This window comes from Apteryx mantelli, unplaced genomic scaffold (genome assembly GCF_036417845.1).
Source record: "Apteryx mantelli isolate bAptMan1 unplaced genomic scaffold, bAptMan1.hap1 HAP1_SCAFFOLD_125, whole genome shotgun sequence".
Lineage (NCBI taxonomy): Eukaryota > Metazoa > Chordata > Aves > Apterygiformes > Apterygidae > Apteryx > Apteryx mantelli.
The window spans coordinates 313,612-334,469 of record NW_027118481.1 but is presented as its reverse complement, the minus strand read 5'-3'; the positions used below and the strand labels follow the sequence as shown (position 1 = coordinate 334,469).

At 42.8% G+C, this 20,858-nt stretch overlaps 2 protein-coding genes across 2 annotated transcripts; both read left to right on the top strand.

The window, feature by feature from the left end:
- The first annotated feature begins 861 nt into the window (after nt 1-861).
- LOC136995600 (olfactory receptor 6B1-like) lies at nt 862-5,496 on the top strand. The gene is given in 10 exon segments (XM_067316810.1): nt 862-880; nt 4,595-4,650; nt 4,652-4,834; nt 4,836-4,902; nt 4,905-4,996; nt 4,998-5,039; nt 5,041-5,187; nt 5,189-5,320; nt 5,322-5,459; nt 5,461-5,496. Coding segments are annotated over 10 exon segments (912 nt in total).
- Nucleotides 5,497-11,981: 6,485 nt separating this feature from the next.
- LOC136995599 (olfactory receptor 6B1-like) lies at nt 11,982-18,841 on the top strand. Its single transcript, XM_067316809.1, has 2 exons — nt 11,982-11,993; nt 17,882-18,841. Exons 1-2 carry the CDS (start codon nt 11,982-11,984, stop codon nt 18,839-18,841), a joined length of 972 nt encoding a protein of 323 aa, XP_067172910.1.
- Nucleotides 18,842-20,858: the final 2,017 nt, after the last annotated feature.

Here is a 20,858-nt window from a genome sequence, read left to right as displayed (position 1 = left end):
TAACTACTCAGTAGCAAGTTGTTGTCTTTGTCCCTTGTAATTGTGTCTGCCATGGCCAAGAATAGTTTGGCACTACTGTCTCTGTAACTGTAGTCTTCTGCTAGATTACCAATAGCCTCCTGTTTACCATATTAAATAAGCCAATTACCTCAACTTCCTGTCATAGTATAGGCGCTCTAGGACACACCTCACCATCTTACTAGGCCTTAGTAGGAACCTCCCGAGTTATCCACATTATCCTTGAACTGGGGGAGCCCAACACTGGACACAATACTGGACACAAGTGCAGCCACCAGCACCATGTGGACAAAACAAATTCAAACCTTCATTCCAGGAAACACATGACTTCATACCCCTCCCGGACATCATAATACATACCATCAGTATCGTGCTGTAGCTAACATGACTGGAGTATGGCACATAATCATTATTTTTCACAGTTTTGAATAATTATGCAGAAAATAATTATTGTGGCTTTGGGATACATGGTTTATACTGTGGTCTTCACTGCTCTCATTCCAGAGGATGTTAGTTCTGAGCTATCTCAGTTGAGTTCACACTGACAAAACACTCTCAGTTTTCTCCCAAGTATACGCAGTCCTCAAAGGCAGTTTGGACATTTTCTGTATCTGCATTTACAGCTGAGAAGTGTCTTGGGCTATGTACATATCTGAGCTGGGTTCCTAGGCTCTCTGCAGCCAACACACAAAAACAGACACTACTAGAGCTGTAACGTCTTTCATCCTACAGATGGCATCTCGGTTTAAACAGCAGGTGAGTTTTGTTAGCGATTCCTATTTTTCTCTATGATTTATCAAGGAGCCCAGCTGACTAGCGTAGATGTAGATGTCTACAGGCAAGATGGCGTCCGCCCACAGCGGTTAGATTTGGTGGAATCTTTACGACAAGATGAACAACGCTGCTTAGACTAGAGTGACTTGTGCTCCCAGGTGACTTTGAGCTACTGGAGTCGCATACTTTAATTGCCCAATTTGGTCTTTGATAAGATTTACTCTTCTTGCCCAAATCAACAGAGGCATTAAACTTCTGCTAAGGATAGGAGTCATGTCACCTAATGTAGCTGTCATAAAACTGGGTAACTAATCTAAGCTAATTGTCTAGATTAATTCTACAATTAAGGAGAAGAACAGTGCCTCCAGAGACTGACTGATCCCATCCTCAGATGACACGTCTGTGATAGGTGGAATGAAACACTCCCTGGTGATTCTGATTCTCTCCATTGATGAGGGAAGCCTGGATGACTAATTCACAGACACACAAAAACCCACACTAAACCCAGCTTTTTTTATAGACTGTGTGAATCTCATTCTCTGAGTAAGCAAAATAGATCTTCATCTCAGATCTGAAGAATATAACCCAGAAATGTCTGTGGAATTTTAAAGGAATATTAGGAATTCAGATTTTAGATTTCAGAAGGTCTTGGCTGTCAAATAACTCTATACATGTACAGAATTAAACTTCTGGATGCATCCAGCCTCACTCCATTGATTACTAGATTTCCTCCAGACCTTTGAAATCCCTTGTCTCCTGGGATACGTCTTTGACATCCATCCTGCACGGTTATAGCCTGATGACTGGTTGTGTTCACATTGCAAGGGCCATGGGCTCCAAGGGCTCCATGTGGTCCTGAGGATTTCCTTTTCCCCGGTATTTTTTCTGCTTTCAAATGCCCAAATCATGACAGACTTGTAATGAACTTGTCTGAGTGATGATTTTTATAACATGATGTTATATGCTGTATAGCCTGTGAAGGAGTATGAAGGAACAGAGACTGATCATATAGTGCTTGAGGAATTTGCAGGCCAGAGAAACTATCCGTGGTTGTGCATACTACCTATGGTGAGCATTAATTAGAACAAACTGCCATGGAGTTGCATGTTGGCCTGGCCTAAAGGAGAACTACTTTGTTCAGCGACAGAGAAGATCCTCCTGCCGCACCTCCCCCCCCTTCCCCCCTCCCCCCCCCCAAAAAAAAATTTCCCAAGAGGTTATGGACCAACAGCAGGTTGGGTTCTTTTGCAAGAATGGGGTTTCCCTTACGTAAATACAGGTGCCTACTGGTATTTCAGATGTGTTAGCGTATTCTGCCTTCTCTCCAGAAAGATGAACGTCTTGCAAAGGATTTGATTTGATCATGCAGGCACAATCACAGATAACTGCTCAGAAAAAAAAGGTTCATACTACATAGTTCTCAGTAGCTTCCTGAGCACCTTTGTTGGTAGTTTGATCATAAGAAGAACCATTAGTAGGTAATGAGGATGTCACCTCTAGAAAATGATTCATAGCAGCTGAGTTAGACTATTGCTTTGATTCACGCCCTGCAGGTGCTGCAGAGAGGCGCCTCAAAAAGCTAAAATTAACCTTCATGCATTTCCTTCTTGATACATCAGTTATACAAAGCAAACACTGAGATCCATGAGTAATTATCTTACACTGAACTACTTTTTTACGAACAGGTAAGAAGCAACCACATCTGCATGCTTTTCAGAACTACGACAGCTACTGGATTTGGGTTAGGTAGTTTTAATTAAACCAGTCCGTGAGTGTGACCACAGAACTGCTGAACTGTGGAAGTAAGAAGAGAAGGAAGCTTTTCACTGTTATCCTTCTCAGGAACTTTTGTAGGATAGCGATCTCCCTCCATGGAGGAATTAAGCCACTGACGTTTGAACACCTAAAGCATACATCTGACCTACAGTGAGCAACAGATTTAGACATCTGAGCTGACTGTTGACATTCACTTTAGAGTCAAGCAAGAGAGAAATGGACAAGGCTATAATGATCCAGCTGAGCTATTTTAGACTTTTTTTCTTTAGACGAGAGCAATAATACTTGTAACTGCCTGTATATGTCTCTATTCTCCATAAAGATGACAAACTCAGTTGCATATTAGATAACTAAACTGTAGCTATCTAAATTGCAGCAGATAAATTCTAGCTTCTCAATATAGTCTTTTCATTTTGAGGCAGTTCAGGTATATACTCTAGTTCAAGAGAGTCAAAAATGTAAGCATGTTATTTGACTTAGGAGGATGGTTATTACTCTCTTGCAATTATTTACGTAGAGAATTTGCTGGCGTGTAAGATGAATATTTTGAAATTTAAAACACTCACATATCCCCAGTTTTGTAGATGGAATTAATCTTGGCCAGGACATGAAGTACTGAAAACATGTAGCGTAGAGAAAAAAGGGTTAATAATATGTTTTGCACTGACTAAGAAGAAATGCTGCAATTCATGTTCTGTTCATTTCTGCTTTACCAAGTCTTACATTTTTTTTCCTGTGGAAGATTCCAGAATTAATTTTCTGATTCTGCTTAGATATGCGGAATTCCTCATGGTTAGTAAAGACTGATAGTAATAACGGTTATGAAGCTGTATGAGTTTGCAGGTTATAAGTCTTCAGTCATGTTTGTATTACTGCGTTCTGAAGCTACCAAAGTTTTAAGTGAATAGTTTCTAGACTGGAGTTGCTGTGTCAAGGAAATATTTTATGTAAGAAGAGAAATTCTTTCCATTACTGAAAACCTGTTTTTATCATGTTCTTTTCTCTAATGATATTTGTGTGTGAGGGGGTTCTGTTTGTTTGTTTGTTTAACATGACATAAAATATTACATGAGTAGAACTTTAAAATCAGGATGAAAAAGCTTTTCTTGTCTTAGAGAGATGAGAGGATGTGCAGTTAAAGGAGAGAAGTATGCATTCTCCACTTCGGTAGTTGTTGTATGTTTTTATCTTTTCAACTTGTTTGTAGATATTGAGACTAATATGTGAAAACAGGCTCAAGTAAAATTATGGAAAAGGTTGATAGATGTAGAAATGGAAGGAGAAAACCGTTGGGGGGTGGGGTGGGGGGGGGAAGAGGCACAGCCTGAGAAAACGCATTCTTCCAAAAGGTGCTTCATTCTTCTCCAAAGAGCTTTGTTTAGAATGATGCATATTACCCTCTGGGAAGTACTTATTTCTTTTGGTGACTGTCTCAGGCTTATATTGCCAGGAAAATATAGTGGGACTGAACTCTTCTCTGCAGACAGCATGGGAATGTCTTGGCTTTGCAAAACTGAGCCCAGTTACCTAAGTCATGCAGATGCGTTCTGGATATCCAAAATGTCTGTGAAACTCAAAGAGAACTGGCAGCATCCAGCTGTTATGTGTTCCTTCCAGAAAATTGCCTAGAAAATGCAAAACATAATGGCTTATTTATAAACATGAACTTTTGTAGTACATGCCCCCAAAGAGCCTGATCTCTCTTTAGCTTTCCAACTCCTATGCATTCCAGCAATAACCTAGTTCTCTAATTATGAACCATATATCAAAATACGTGTTTGTATATCCTTCAAAACAGTATATAATCTGAATGTAATAGGTTCTTCTTTTTTCTCCCTCTCATGTTTTTTTTGTTTTATCATTCTTTCTCTTTTCCTTTCTTTTTAACTTACTATATTTTTCCTTTTTCTTCTTCCGCAGTTTGTCTCGACTGTTTCTTCGTTTTTAAAAATCTTCCACATTTTTTTTCTCTTTTATTCTCTTTACTTTTCCTCTGAAGCTTGATGCTATGCCCCTTGCCATGAAGCAGGAAAACAGCACAAATTTCCAGAATTCATCCTCTTGGGATTCCCAACAATTATGGAGCTTCAAGATGTTGCTCTTTGTGATATTCCTAGTGGCCTACATGCTGACAATCTTGGAAAATATGCTCATCATTATCCTGATAAAGATGAACCATCACCTTCACAAGCCCATGTATTTCTTTCTCAGCAACCTCTCCTTCTTGGAGGCTTGGTACATCTCAGTCACTGTCCCCAAACTGCTGACTGAATTTTCTGGTTGAAAGCAAGAGCATATCTTTTGTAGGCTGCATGACCCAGCTTTACTTCTTCATCTCCTTATTTGCACTGAGTGTGTCCTCCTTGCGGTCATGGCCTATGATCGTTATGTGGCCATCTGCAACCCCCTGCGCTATCTGGTTATCATGAACCCACCGATTCTGCATGCAACTAGCGATATGCTCCTGGCTCACTGCGCTTCCTGACCTCCATGCTGAAAATATTTTTCATCTCTCAGCTGTCTTTTTGTGGTTCTAATGTCATCAACCACTTCTTCTGTGACATCAGCCCCTTGCTGAACATGTCATGTGCTGTACATGACAACGCTGAAATAGTAGATTTTCATTCTGGCCTTGTTTATCTTGCTGGTTCCACTCTCGGTCACTATCATCTCCTATATATGCATCATCAGCACCGTCCTGCACATCCCCACAACCGAGGGCAGGAAGAAAGCCTTCTCCACCTGTGTTTCTTCACCTCACTGTTGTCACTGTCTTCTTTTCAGCCACCTTGTTCATGTACGCGCGGCCCAAGAGAATCCACCCTTTTGACTTAAACATGCTGGTGTCAATTGTGTACACTGTTGCAACCCCCATGCTCAACCCCTTCATGTTATTGTCTGAGGAACCAGGAGTTAAAGGAGCTTTGAAAAAAATTTTCAGTGTTGCACAGACTGTCCCCAAAGTGCCTCAATCCATCACTGTTCTCCATTAAGATAGTCTCTCATAGACAGAATGTGAATGTAAGCGTTAGAAGGAGAGGATCTAAGATTAGAATTTAGGAGGTACTTATTCAGAACTGTAACCATCATAAAGCTGGCAAATGAAAAACCGGAAGGATACATATAGTCACTTATCCTCAAGAGAGATCACCCTTCTACCCATTACCTTCAAATGCTCTTCCTTTTTTGATGACATATTAGGTTCACGCACAGTGAAGTTACTCATTTGACTCAGAGACACTGCAAGGAACAAAAAGACATGTCCAACATACCGTATGCCAATGGATTTGATAAAACAACTGAAATGTTGTTCCGTTCACGAGGAGTTCCAACTCCAGGCAATATCTGACACCTAAGGGGAGATTCATGTGCCTAACTAAAGCCACATGCCTAATGTTTTAATGACCTTGCGTATTCTGCCCGGCCTCCAGATGCCATACCAGCAGGAAGTGTTTCTTCCATGGTTTGTGTGTCATATCTGCCTACCCAAAGGGGAGGTCTCAGGCAGTCCAGAATATAAAAACCTACAAGATGCCTATGCTTTGGAACCTGAATCAGTCCTCTTGGAAGAGAGTAATAGCAGAAGGAAAAACTGTATTCACGGTGGAATGATGCAAACCCATCTTCTTACGTAAGGTTGAAATAAATACTCCAAATAATTATTTATTTATTTATTTGTTTGTTTCTTTTATTTTTTTACATTTTGCAGGACATGCATTACTTCCTATTCTTACAAATTCTGCTGAAGTCTCTGTCTATTAATTTGTATATGAACGAATACACAGTTGCTTGGGTGCTTTGTCTGTTTCAGGAGTCGGTAGCTACACCTCTATTGCCTTTGCTTACATCTGCACACTAAATTCATTTACCCTAGGGAGTGATCTCTGGTCTTCATGCTAAACATGTCACAGTGTCATATGTTAACTCTGTTCATGGCTAGGCCTGTTCTGTCAAAGCTGGCCGTGCCAATACTGCTTAGCATTTGGAGTGATCCCCGGACTGGTACCTCCGCCACAGGCTTGTGTATCTGTGTACCCAGGGCTTCTTCCAGTGCATCGTGTGTGCTATTCACTACAACTTATCTGTTCCACAACTGCGTGTGACATCCTCAGTTCTCATAGATCTCAATATAGGCTGCCTTTAAGGGCTTATTGTTTATTTATTTATTTTGAATGAAACTATCGGGGACTTTGGTTACATCCCCCTGGGATGCAGCTGCATTTATGTCCCTATCAGCTACAAGCAAGATTCCCGCATTTCCGAACACCAGGTTCTGGGGTCCTCCTGCCTTCCTGTGGCCCTTCACTAGACTGGAAATACTGTAATAGTTTTAAGGATTTATCTAAGAGTTCATATTTCTTTATAACACAGCCAAGAATTTCCTCACAGCCTGTGATATTTGTGCTTCTACATGGTAGTGAGTGTCTATGCCGCACGCAAGGGCAGGGGACAATATGCAGCAAGTAAAGGTGCAAGGCCTGCTGAGCTACTTTTGGAGTATTGGGCCATGAGGACAGAGCTGGAGATAGGCATGTCGCATCCTTGCATCCAGGTCAATGGGCTCCAAACTGATGAAACCACAGTACTATTGCAATGTTTTGTTTGGGGAAAGAGCCAGTTTTCTGTTGCAGAAGAGCTCTAACCTACATTCACTAAATAGTGCATATAGACTCTATAGAGTGAGACTCAGAGAAATTGCACCTAAGAGTGAAACAGAGACAGATCCATACTAACATCATAGACTCAACCCAACATGGGTTCAGTTCAGTAGAACCATTATCTGATTCCTGATTGGCAAGCTATTTTATGAAAATTCCACTTGGAGTATAAGTTCTACTTTGTGCTTACCTCTAAAAATACAAATAGATAGTAGGACTGCAGCTCATCACAGCTGGTTGGGATTTGTCTCACCTAACTTTTTGGATTGGATTCAGCTCCAAGTTTGAAACCTAAATGAGAGCACAAGGTGACTCTGCTTCCAGCATCGTCAAGGAAGCTTGAGCACTTGAATCAGTTACACGTTCATGGGTGCGTAGTGCCACTTGAGATGACTTTGTATACCTTGACTGTCCTCTAGGTGTCATTCCGGAAGGGCACAAGTTTTACATAGATCCGGAGTCATACCTTCCAATTCTGTAAGATCCCTGGGATACCCTGGGGTGCACGAAATAACAATAGACATCTATGCCGGTGCAGTGAGAACACCTGTGGAAGATCAGGTGAGGAGTCAGGTGACTGGCAGAGTATGTGACAGCAGCCCCAGCGTGTGCTCTCTACACACTGACCAAAAACCCGTCAAGGCCAGACATGCGTACTCCTTTTTGTCAACAATTTCTAGCTGCTTCACAGCCAGTAGCTACCCAAGGTTAGCACAGCTGAGATAAGGAAATAGTTCTAGTAGATAACAGGGGCCCTCAGGATATAACAGAGTGAGTCCTGCATGGGCATCCGACCCGTGCATCCAGCAGCCTCCCATCTGTGACCCCTCCATGGGGTTCCTGGGGCTCCCTGTGCAGCTTGGAGTGCAAGTCCTTCATTAAATCTTCATTAAATCTGTTTAAACTCCTCTGGGGTATCAGCCACTCCTCCCAGTTCTGTACCACCTGCAGACTTTCTGAAGGTGCATTCAGTCACATCTACCAGGTCATTAACGAAAATGCTAAATAGTATTGGCCCCAGTATGGACGCCGGGGAGACACTACTAGTGAGTGGCCTCCACCTGGACTTTGTGCCACGCTTCAGCCAATTTTCAGTCCATCTCGCTGTCTGCTCATCCAGCCCATACTTCATCAGCTTGCCTATGAGGATGTTATGGGAGACAGTGTCAAAAGTTTTACTGAAGTCAAGGCAGACAACATCCACCGCTCTCCCCTCATCTACCCAGCCAGTCATCTTTTCATAGAAGGCTGTCAGGTTGGTTAAGCATGATTTCCTCTTCATGAATCCATGCTGACAACACCCAATCGCATTCCTGTCCTGTACATTTTTGGAAATAGTATTCAGGATTAGCTGCTCTATCACCTTCCCAGTGATCAAGCTGAGGCCGTTTAGCCTGTAGTTCCTCAGAGCCTCCTTCTTGCCCTTTTTGAAGATAGGGGTGGCATGTGCTTTATTCCAGTCCTCAGCCATGACATTTCAAAGATAACAGAGAGTACCTTTGCAATGACATCAGCCAGTTTCCCCAGCACTCATGGGTACATCCTGTCAGGGCCCATGGACTTGTGTATGTCCCATGTGAGTTCTGTTCTCCAGCAGATATCAGGGTGGTTGAAGTCCCCCACGAGAACCAGGGCCTGTGATCATGAGGCTACTTCCAGCTGTCTGTAGAAGGCCTCATCTACTTCCTCTTCCTGATCAGGTGGCCTGTAGCAACCACCCACAACAATGTCACCCATGCTAGTCTGCCCCTCTAGGGCCCTAGAAGGAAGCGCGGTCCAAGAGAGCTGGTTAATATTCAACGATCACCTCCTGCAAGCTCAAGAATGGTGCATCCCAATGAGCAAGAAGTCGAGCAAAGGGAGCAGGAGACCTGCACTGATGAACAAGGAGCTCCAGGCATAAGAAGGAAGCATACGGAAGGCGGAAGCAGGGACAGGTAACCTGGGAGGAATGTCGAGATCCTGTCTGAGTATGCAGGGATGGGGCTGGGAAGGCCAAGGCCCATCTGGAGTTGAATCTGGCAAGGGATGTCAAGGACACCAAGAAGGGCTTCTTTAAAAGCATCAGTAACAAAAGGAAAACTAGGGAAAATGGGGGCCCACTACTGAATGGGGCAGGGGCCCTGGCGACGAAGGATACAGAGAAGGCAGAGATACTGAATGCCTTCTTTGCTTCAGTCCTTACTGCTAAGACCAGCCCTCAGGAATCCCAGACCCCGGAGACCAGGGAGAAAGTCTGGAGAAAGGAAGACTTTCCCTTGGTGGAGGAGGAGAAGAACTGGGCTAGGGATTACTGAAGGACTGGAAGAAGGCAAATCTGTCACCGCAGTCTTCAAAAAGGGCAAGGAGGAGGACCCAGGGAACTACAGGCCAGTCAGCCTCACCTCCATCCCTGGAAAGGTGATGGAGCAGCTCATGCTGGAGGCCATCTCTAAGCATGTGAAGGATAAGAAAGTGATCGGGAGTAGTCAGCATGGCTTCACCAAGGGGAAATCATGCTTAACCAACCTGATAGCCTTCTATGATGGAATGCCTGCCTGTGTAGATGAGGGGAGAGCAGTGGATGTTGTCTGCCTTGACTTCAGCAAGGCTTTTGACACTGTCTCCCATAACATCCTCATAGGCAAGCTGAGGAAGTGCAGGCTAGATGAGCAGACAGTGAGGTGGATTGAAAACTGGCCGAATGGCAGAGCTCAGAGGGTTGTGATCAGTGGCACAAAGTCTAGTTGGAGGCCTGTAGCTAGCAGTGTCCCCCAGGGGTCAATTCTGGGTCCAGTACTGTTCAACTTCTTCATCAATGACCTGGTAGATGTGACTGAATGCACCTTCAGAAAGTTTGCAGATGGTACAGAACTGGGAGGAGCGGCTGATACCCCAGAGGACTGTGCTGCCATTCAGAGGGACCTCGACAGGCTGGAGAGCTGGGCGGAGAGGAACCTCAAGAAGTTCAACAAAGGGAAGCGCAGGGTCCTGCACCTAGGGAGGAATAACCCCATGCAGCAGTCCAGGCTGGTGTTCGGCCAGCTGGAGAGCATCTCTGTGGAGAAGGACCTGGGGGTCCTGGGGGACCACAAGTTGACCGTGAGCCAGCAAAGTACCCACTGGCCTTCTTGGTATCCTGGGCTGCACTAGGAAGAGCCTTGCCAGCAGGTCGAGGGAGGTGATCCTCCCTCTCTGCTCAGCCCTGGTGAGGCTGCATCTGGAGTACTGTGTCCAGTTCTGGGCTCCCCAATACAAGAGAGACATGGAGCTCCTGGAGCGAGTCCAGCGAAGGGCTACCAAGATGCTTAAGGGACTGGAGCATCTCTCCTACGAGGAAAGGCTGAGAGAGCTGGGCCTGTTCAGCCTGGAGAAGAGAAGCTTGAGGGGGATTCTTATCAATGTGTATAAGTATCTGAAGGGAGGGTGTCAAGAGGATGGGGCCAGACTCTTTTCTGTGGTGCCCAGCAATAGGATGAGAGGCAACAGGCACAAACTGAAACAGAGGGAGTTCCGTCTGAACATGAGGAAAAACTTGCTTACTGTGAGGGTGACCAAGCCCTGGAACAGGTTGCCCAGAGAGGTCGTGGAGTCTCCTGCCTTGCAGATATTCAAAAACCATCCGGACACAGTCCAGTGCAGCGTGCTCTAGGTGACCCTGCTTGATCAGGGGGATTGGACTAGATGGTCTCCCAAGGTCCCTTCCAACCTCAGCCATTCTGCGATGCTGTGATTCTGTGATTCTGTAATGTACTTGGTGATATTTTCCATACTAGGAACTACTCCACTCAATGGAAGCTGCAGCATCCCTGCAGGAGCTGCATCTGCTCACAGCAGTTTACAATCCAGCCGGCTTTCACCCACTCAGAGAATAAAAAAGGGGTAAGCTTTGAGCAAAACAAGAGAGAAACAAGGTGAAGCATAGATTCTGATCTACCGATCAGCAGCATCTTCTAATACAAGGCTTAGAAGAGAATTGCCCAGTCTTTGGAGTTTTTATTGCACATAACTCACTATAAGCACCTGAATTTTTCTCAGTCTTAGGAATGTCTGATAAAACATATTGCTCCGGAAAAAAATGAAGACTATGGTTTTGTTTAGACATCAGTGTTTATGGATTGCTTTTCCTGAGTCAACTTGCATGCTAAGCTAAAATCAGTGAATGCTAGCATAATGTGGATGCAAAAGAAGATGTTATCTAATGAACACATCACACATCATTCCTGAGCAGTAAAGAAGGCAATAAAAATCATCTCCTCCTCCTAATGTACTTTTCTGGTCTGCATTAAAGAGCACAATTGCATTCTGAGGTTGATCTAACGTCACGTGAAACTAGGATTCAAAGAATTTGAGGCATAAAATAGGTGATGTCACCTTTCTCCACAGGGATTAAAATAGGATGGGAACTTCTGGAATTCAGATAATCTCAGTCATTTCAGATACTTGTCATAGCAGAAAGTGAACAATCTCCTGGAAGTTCTTTTTTTTTTCTCCCTTAAGTTCAAACAGGACTTTGTGAAGTAGCTGAAGTTTAGAGAACAAACCTTTACTTATGGGGAAGGGAGTTAATTTACGTAGGTGAATTTCCATTTTAAATGCTATATGAGGATCTTGATTTTCAAGTATAGTTTTCCTATGCTCCTACTATATTACCTGAGGAGATACAATCACTAAGGGAGGAGTCGGTTGTCTAAACCTAGACATCTAATGGCATTTCTGATGCCATAAGGTATCCAAGGTACCCACGGGGAGACAGCAGATTTGACACTGGACCCAATGTTTTCTCGAGTAACATTCTGAAGGAAGGCCAAGAGGAACTTCCAGAAGTTCAGCAAAGACAAATGCAAAATCCTGCACCTAGGAAAGAATAACCCAACACTTCTGTGTAAGTTGGGCACTGACTGACTAGGCAACAGCTCTGCAGTAAAGGACCTGGAGGTCCTGGCAGACAAAAAGTTAACACGAGGTAGCAGTGTGTTGCTTCAGTGAAGAATGCCAGCTGCATCCTGCGCTGTATTAGCAAGCCAGCTAAGGTCCAGGGAAAAGATCCTTCCTCTCTGTTTGGCACTTGTGAAACTTGTGTCCAGTTTTGGGTTTCCCACTACAAGAAAGACAACCTGTACAGAGTCCAGCAGAGGGCTGCCAATATTGAAAGGGGGCTGGGGCCCATGGTGTAAAAGGGGAAGCTGAGGGAACTAATTTTTTAAGCATGGAGAAGAGAAAGCTAAGGAGGGACTTAACTGCAGTCTGCCACTATTTGAAGGGAATTACGGAGAAGATGGAGCCACGCTATTCTTAGATGTGCGCAGCTGAAAGGATAAGAAGCAAAGGCTCAAGTTGCAGCAAGTTAAATTCAGAATAGATATTCCAAACCAACCAACCAGCCAGCCAACCAACCACCGTCAGAGTGACGAAGCACTGCAGCAGAATTCCGGAGAGGTTCTGAAATCTCCATCCTTTGAGATTTTCAAAGCTTGACTAGACAAGGCCCTGAACAACCTGACCTGACAGTGAAATACGTGCTGGAGGGTGAACTAAAGACCTCTGAGGTCAAACTCCATTCCTCCAACTAAATTTTTCTATGGTTCTTTGATTTGGATGCCAGGTGGAAAAGCCCGTGACATCTCAAATGGCAATAGACACTGATGTTTAGGCAACTGAATCTCACTCTAGCTATCTGCTGAGTAGGTTTCTACCTAGGTCATAACCTAGGTGTCTATATTCCCACCACAATTCATGGACATCTAGGCAACACATTCAATGGCTTGTAGAGACCCATTCAGCTCAAATTTATTTAGACAACTGGAGCTCAGTTCATTTCTCCACACAGAGATGTTTGGTGCCATTTGGGATCGTAGAATCATAGACTCAAAAAAATGTTGTTTGTCAGAGACCTTTGAATATCCCTAATCCATTCACAGCACAACTATCACCATCTCTAGGTCATGTTAGTGGTGGTTTTGTCTAGCTGAGAGTTGGAAACTTCCAAGGACAGAGATGCTATGAGTTCTCTGGGTAACCTGTTCCAATGCCGTACTGCCTTCCCAGTGAAGAAGTTTCTCGTAATGTCCAATTTGCAACTACTCAGTAGCAAGTTGTTGTCTTTGTCCCTTGTAATAGTGTCTGCCATGGCCAAGAATAGTTTGGCACTACTGTCTCTGTAACTGTAGTCTTCTGCTAGATTACCCAATAGCCTCCTGTTTACCATATTAAATAAGCCCAATTACCTCAACTTCCTGTCATAGTATAGGCGCTCTAGGACACACCTCACCATCTTACTAGGCCTTAGTAGGAACCTCCCGAGTTTATCCACATTATCCTTGAACTGGGGGAGCCCAACACTGGACACAATACTGGACACAAGTGCAGCCTCACCAGCACCATGTGGACAAAAACAAATTCAAACCTTCATTCCAGGGAAACACATGACTTCATACCCCTCCCCGGACATCATAATACATACCATCAGTATCGTGCTGTAGTAACATGACTGGAGTATGGCACATAATCATTATTTTTCACAGTTTTGAATAATTATGCAGAAAATAATTATTGTGGCTTTGGGATACATGGTTTATACTGTGGTCTTCACTGCTTCATTCCAGAGGATGTTAGTTCTGAGCTATCTCAGTTGAGTTCACACTGACAAAACACTCTCAGTTTTCTCCCAAGTATACGCAGTCCTCAAAGGCAGTTTGGACATTTTCTGTATCTGCATTTTACAGCTGAGAAGTGTCTTGGGCTATGTACATATCTGAGCTGGGTTCCTAGGCTCTCTGCAGCCAACACACAAAAACAGACACTACTAGGCTGTAACGTCTTTCATCCTACAGATGGCATCTCGGTTTAAACAGCAGGTGAGTTTTGTTAGCGATTCCTATTTTTCTCTATGATTTATCAAGGAGCCCAGCTGACTAGCGTAGATGTAGATGTCTACAGGCAAGATGGCGTCCGCCCACAGCGGTTAGATTTGGTGGAATCTTTACGACAAGATGAACAACGCTGCTTAGACTAGAGTGACTTGTGCTCCCAGGTGACTTTGAGCTACTGGAGTCGCATACTTTAATTGCCCAATTTGGTCTTTGATAAGATTTACTCTTCTTGCCAAATCAACAGAGGCATTAAACTTCTGCTAAGGATAGGAGTCATGTCACCTAATGTAGCTGTCATAAAACTGGGTAACTAATCTAAGCTAATTGTCTAGATTAATTCTACAATTAAGGAGAAGAACAGGTGCCTCCAGAGACTGACTGATCCCATCCTCAGATGACACGTCTGTGATAGGTGGAATGAAACACTCCCTGGTGATTCTGATTCTCTCCATTGATGAGGGAAGCCTGGATGACTAATTCACAGACACACAAAAACCACACTAAACCCAGCTTTTTTTATAGACTGTGTGAATCTCATTCTCTGAGTAAGCAAAATAGATCTTCATCTCAGATCTGAAGAATATAACCCAGAAATGTCTGTGGAATTTTAAAGGAATATTAGGAATTCAGATTTTAGATTTCAGGAAGGTTCTTGGCTGTCAAATAACTCTAATACATGTACAGAATTAACTTCTGGATGCATCCAGCTCACTCCATTGATTACTAGATTTCCTCCAGACCTTTGAAATCCCTTGTCTCCTGGGATACGTCTTTGACATCCATCCTGCACGGTTATAGCCTGATGACTGGTTGTGTTCACATTGCAAGGTGCCATGGGCTCCAAGGGCTCCATGTGGTCCTGAGGATTTCCTTTTCCCCGGTATTTTTTTCTGTTTCAAATGCCCAAATAATGACAGACTTGTAATGAACTTGTCTGAGTGATGATTTTATAACATGATGTTATATGCTGTATAGCCTGTGAAGGAGTATGAAGGAACAGAGACTGATCATATAGTGCTTGAGGAATTTGCAGGCCAGAGAAACTATCCGTGGTTGTGCATACTACCTATGGTGAGCATTAATTAGAACAAACTGGCCATGGAGTTGCATTTGGCCTGGCCTAAAGGAGAACTACTTTGTTCAGCGACAGAGAAGATCCTCCTGCCGCACCTCCCCCCCCTTCCCCCCTCCCCCCCCCCCCAAAAAAAATTTCCCAAGAGGTTATGGACCAACAGCAGGTTGGGTCTTTTGCAAGAATGGGTTTCCCTTACGTAAATACAGGTGCCTACTGGTATTTCAGATGTGTTAGCGTATTCTGCCTTCTCTCCAGAAAGATGAACGTCTTGCAAAGGATTTGATTTGATCATGCAGGCACAATCACAGATAACTGCTCAGAAAAAAGGTTCATACTACATAGTTCTCAGTAGCTTCCTGAGGCACCTTTGTTGGTAGTTTGATCATAAGAAGAACCATTAGTAGGTAATGAGGAATGTCACCTCTAGAAAATGATTCATAGCAGCTGAGTTAGACTATTGCTTTGATTCACGCCCTGCAGGTGCTGCAGAGAGCGCCTCAAAAAGCTAAAATTAACCTTCATGCATTTCCTTCTTGGATACATCAGTTATACAAAGCAAACACTGAGATCCCATGAGTAATTATCTTACACTGAACTACTTTTTTACGAACAGGTAAGAAGCAACCACATCTGCATGCTTTTCAGAACTACGACAGCTACTGGATTTGGGTTAGGTAGTTTTAATTAAACCAGTCCGTGAGTGTGACCACAGAACTGCTGAACTGGTGTGAAGGTAAGAAGAGAAGGAAGCTTTTCACTGTTATCCTTCTTCAGGAACTTTTGTAGGATAGCGATCTCCCTCCATGGAGGAATTAATCCACTGACGTTTGAACACCTAAAGCATACATCTGACCTACAGTGAGCAACAGATTTAGACATCTGAGCTGACTGTTGACATTCACTTTAGAGTCAAGCAAGAGAGAAATGGACAAGGCTATAATGATCCAGCTGAGCTATTTTAGACTTTTTTTCTTTAGACGAGAGCAATAATACTTGTAACTGCCTGTATATGTCTCTATTCTCCATAAAGATGACAAACTCAGTTGCATATTAGATAACTAAACTGTAGCTATCTAAATTGCAGCAGATAAATTCTAGCTTCTCAATATAGTCTTTTCATTTTGAGGCAGTTCAGGTATATACTCTAGTTCAAGAGAGTCAAAAATGTAAGCATGTTATTTGACTTAGGAGGATGGTTATTACTCTCTTGCAATTATTTACGTAGAGAATTTGCTGGCGTGTAAGATGAATATTTTGAAATTTAAAACACTCACATATCCCCAGTTTTGTAGATGGAATTAATCTTGGCCAGGACATGAAGTACTGAAAACATGTAGCGTAGAGAAAAAATGGTTAATAATATGTTTTGCACTGACTAAGAGAAAATGCTGCAATTCATGTTCTGTTCATTTCTGCTTTACCAAGTCTTACATTTTTTTTCCTGTGGAAGATTCCAGAATTAATTTTCTGATTCTGCTTAGATATGCGGAATTCCTCATGGTTAGTAAAGACTGATAGTAATACGGTTATGAAGCTGTATGAGTTTGCAGGTTATAAGTCTTCAGTCATGGTTTGTATTACTGCTTCTGAAGCTACCAAAGGTTTTAAGTGAATAGTTTCTAGACTGGAGTTGCTGTGTCAAGGAAATATTTTATGTAGAGAGAAATTCTTCCATTACTGAAAACCTGTTTTTATCATGTTCTTTTCTCTAATGATATTTGTGTGTGAGGGGGTTCTGTTTGTTTGTTTGTTTAACATGACATAAAATATTACATGAGTAGAACTTTAAATCAGGATGAAAAAGCTTTTCTTGTCTTAGAGAGATGAGAGGATGGTGCAGTTAAAGGAGAGAAGTATGCATTCTCCACTTCGGTAGTTGTTGTATGTTTTTATCTTTTCAACTTGGTTTGTAGATATTGAGACTAATATGTGAAAACAGGCTCAAGTAAAATTATGGAAAAGGTTGATAGATGTAGAAATGGAAGGAGAAAACCGTTGGGGGGTGGGGTGGGGGGGGGGAAGAGGCACAGCCTGAGAAACGCATTCTTCCAAAAGGTGCTTCATCTTCTCCAAGAGCTTTGTTTAGAATGATGCATATTACCCTCTGGAAGTACTTATTTCTTTTGGTGACTGTCTCAGGCTTTATATGCCAGGAAAATATAGTGGGACTGAACTCTTCTCTGCAGACAGCATGGGAATGTCTTGGCTTTGCAAAACTGAGCCCAGTTACCTAAGTCATGCAGATGCGTTCTGGATATCCAAAATGTCTTGAAACTCAAAGAGAACTGGGCATCCAGCTGTTATGTGTTCCTTCAGAAAAATTGCCTAGAAAATGCAAAACATAATGGCTTATTTTAAAACATGAACTTTTGTAGTACATGCCCCCAAAGAGCCTGATCTCTCTTTAGATATCCAACTCCTATGCATTCCAGCAATAACCTAGTTCTCTAATTATGAACCATATATCAAAATACGTGTTTGTATATCTTCAAAACAGTATATAATCTGAATGTAATAATGTTCTTCTTTTTCTCCCTCTCATGTTTTTTTTTGTTTTATCATTCTTTCTCATTTTCCTTTCTTTTTAACTTACTATATTTTTCCTTTTTCTTCTTCCGCAGTTTGTCTCACTGTTTCTTCGTTTTTAAAAATCTTCCACATTTTTTTTCTCTTTTATTCTCTTTACTTTTCCTCTGAAGCTTGATGCTATGCCCCTTGCCATGAAGCAGGAAAACAGCACAAATTTCCAGGAATTCATCCTCTTGGGATTCCCAACAATTATGGAGCTTCAGATGTTGCTCTTTGTGATATTCCTAGTGGCCTACATGCTGACAATCTTGGAAAATATGCTCATCATTATCCTGATAAAGATGAACCATCACCTTCACAAGCCCATGTATTTCTTTCTCAGCAACCTCTCCTTCTTGGAGGCTTGGTACATCTCAGTCACTGTCCCCAAACTGCTACTGAATTTTCTGGTTGAAAGCAAGAGCATATCTTTTGTAGGCTGCATGACCCAGCTTTACTTCTTCATCTCCCTTATTTGCACTGAGTGTGTCCTCCTTGCGGTCATGGCCTATGATCGTTATGTGGCCATCTGCAACCCCCTGCGCTATCTGGTTATCATGAACCACCGATTCTGCATGCAACTAGCGATATGCTCCTGGCTCACTGGCTTCCTGACCTCCATGCTGAAAATATTTTTCATCTCTCAGCTGTCTTTTTGTGGTTCTAATGTCATCAACCACTTCTTCTGTGACATCAGCCCCTTGCTGAACATGTCATGTGCTGACATGACAACGGCTGAAATAGTAGATTTCATTCTGGCCTTGTTTATCTTGCTGGTTCCACTCTCGGTCACTATCATCTCCTATATATGCATCATCAGCACCGTCCTGCACATCCCCACAACCGAGGGCAGGAAGAAAGCCTTCTCCACCTGTGTTTCTCACCTCACTGTTGTCACTGTCTTCTTTTCAGCCACCTTGTTCATGTACGCGCGGCCCAAGAGAATCCACCCTTTTGACTTAAACAAGCTGGTGTCAATTGTGTACACTGTTGCAACCCCCATGCTCAACCCCTTCATTTATTGTCTGAGGAACCAGGAGGTTAAAGGAGCTTTGAAAAAAATTTTCAGTGTTGCACAGACTGTCCCCAAAGTGCCTCAATCCATCACTGTTCTCCATTAAGATAGTCTCTCATAGACAGAATGTGAATGTAAGCGTTAGAAGGAGAGGATCTAAGATTAGAATTTAGGAGGTACTTATTCAGAACTGTAACCATCATAAAGCTGGCAAATGAAAAACCGGAAGGATACATATAGTCACTTATCCTCAAGAGAGATCACCCTTCTACCCATTACCTTCAAATGCTCTTCCTTTTTTGATGACATATTAGGTTCACGCACAGTGAAGTTACTCATTTGACTCAGAGACACTGCAAGGAACAAAAAGACATGTCCAACATACCGTATGCCAATGGATTTGATAAAACAACTGAAATGTTGTTCCGTTCACGAGGAGTTCCAACTCCAGGCAATATCTGACACCTAAGGATAAAACAACTGAAATGTTGTTCCGTTCACGAGGAGTTCCAACTCCAGGCAATATCTGACACCTAAGGGGAGATTCATGTGCCTAACTAAAGCCACATGCCTAATGTTTTAATGACCTTGCGTATTCTGCCCGGCCTCCAGATGCCATACCAGCAGGAAGTGTTTCTTCCATGGTTTGTGTGTCATATCTGCCTACCCAAAGGGGAGGTCTCAGGCAGTCCAGAATATAAAAACCTACAAGATGCCTATGCTTTGGAACCTGAATCAGTCCTCTTGGAAGAGAGTAATAGCAGAAGGAAAAACTGTATTCACGGTGGAATGATGCAAACCCATCTTCTTACGTAAGGTTGAAATAAATACTCCAAATAATTATTTATTTATTTATTTGTTTGTTTCTTTTATTTTTTTACATTTTGCAGGACATGCATTACTTCCTATTCTTACAAATTCTGCTGAAGTCTCTGTCTATTAATTTGTATATGAACGAATACACAGTTGCTTGGGTGCTTTGTCTGTTTCAGGAGTCGGTAGCTACACCTCTATTGCCTTTGCTTACATCTGCACACTAAATTCATTTACCCTAGGGAGTGATCTCTGGTCTTCATGCTAAACATGTCACAGTGTCATATGTTAACTCTGTTCATGGCTAGGCCTGTTCTGTCAAAGCTGGCCGTGCCAATACTGCTTAGCATTTGGAGTGATCCCCGGACTGGTACCTCCGCCACAGGCTTGTGTATCTGTGTACCCAGGGCTTCTTCCAGTGCATCGTGTGTGCTATTCACTACAACTTATCTGTTCCACAACTGCGTGTGACATCCTCAGTTCTCATAGATCTCAATATAGGCTGCCTTTAAGGGCTTATTGTTTATTTATTTATTTTGAATGAAACTATCGGGGACTTTGGTTACATCCCCCTGGGATGCAGCTGCATTTATGTCCCTATCAGCTACAAGCAAGATTCCCGCATTTCCGAACACCAGGTTCTGGGGTCCTCCTGCCTTCCTGTGGCCCTTCACTAGACTGGAAATACTGTAATAGTTTTAAGGATTTATCTAAGAGTTCATATTTCTTTATAACACAGCCAAGAATTTCCTCACAGCCTGTGATATTTGTGCTTCTACATGGTAGTGAGTGTCTATGCCGCACGCAAGGGCAGGGGACAATATGCAGCAAGTAAAGGTGCAAGGCCTGCTGAGCTACTTTTGGAGTATTGGGCCATGAGGACAGAGCTGGAGATAGGCATGTCGCATCCTTGCATCCAGGTCAATGGGCTCCAAACTGATGAAACCACAGTACTATTGCAATGTTTTGTTTGGGGAAAGAGCCAGTTTTCTGTTGCAGAAGAGCTCTAACCTACATTCACTAAATAGTGCATATAGACTCTATAGAGTGAGACTCAGAGAAATTGCACCTAAGAGTGAAACAGAGACAGATCCATACTAACATCATAGACTCAACCCAACATGGGTTCAGTTCAGTAGAACCATTATCTGATTCCTGATTGGCAAGCTATTTTATGAAAATTCCACTTGGAGTATAAGTTCTACTTTGTGCTTACCTCTAAAAATACAAATAGATAGTAGGACTGCAGCTCATCACAGCTGGTTGGGATTTGTCTCACCTAACTTTTTGGATTGGATTCAGCTCCAAGT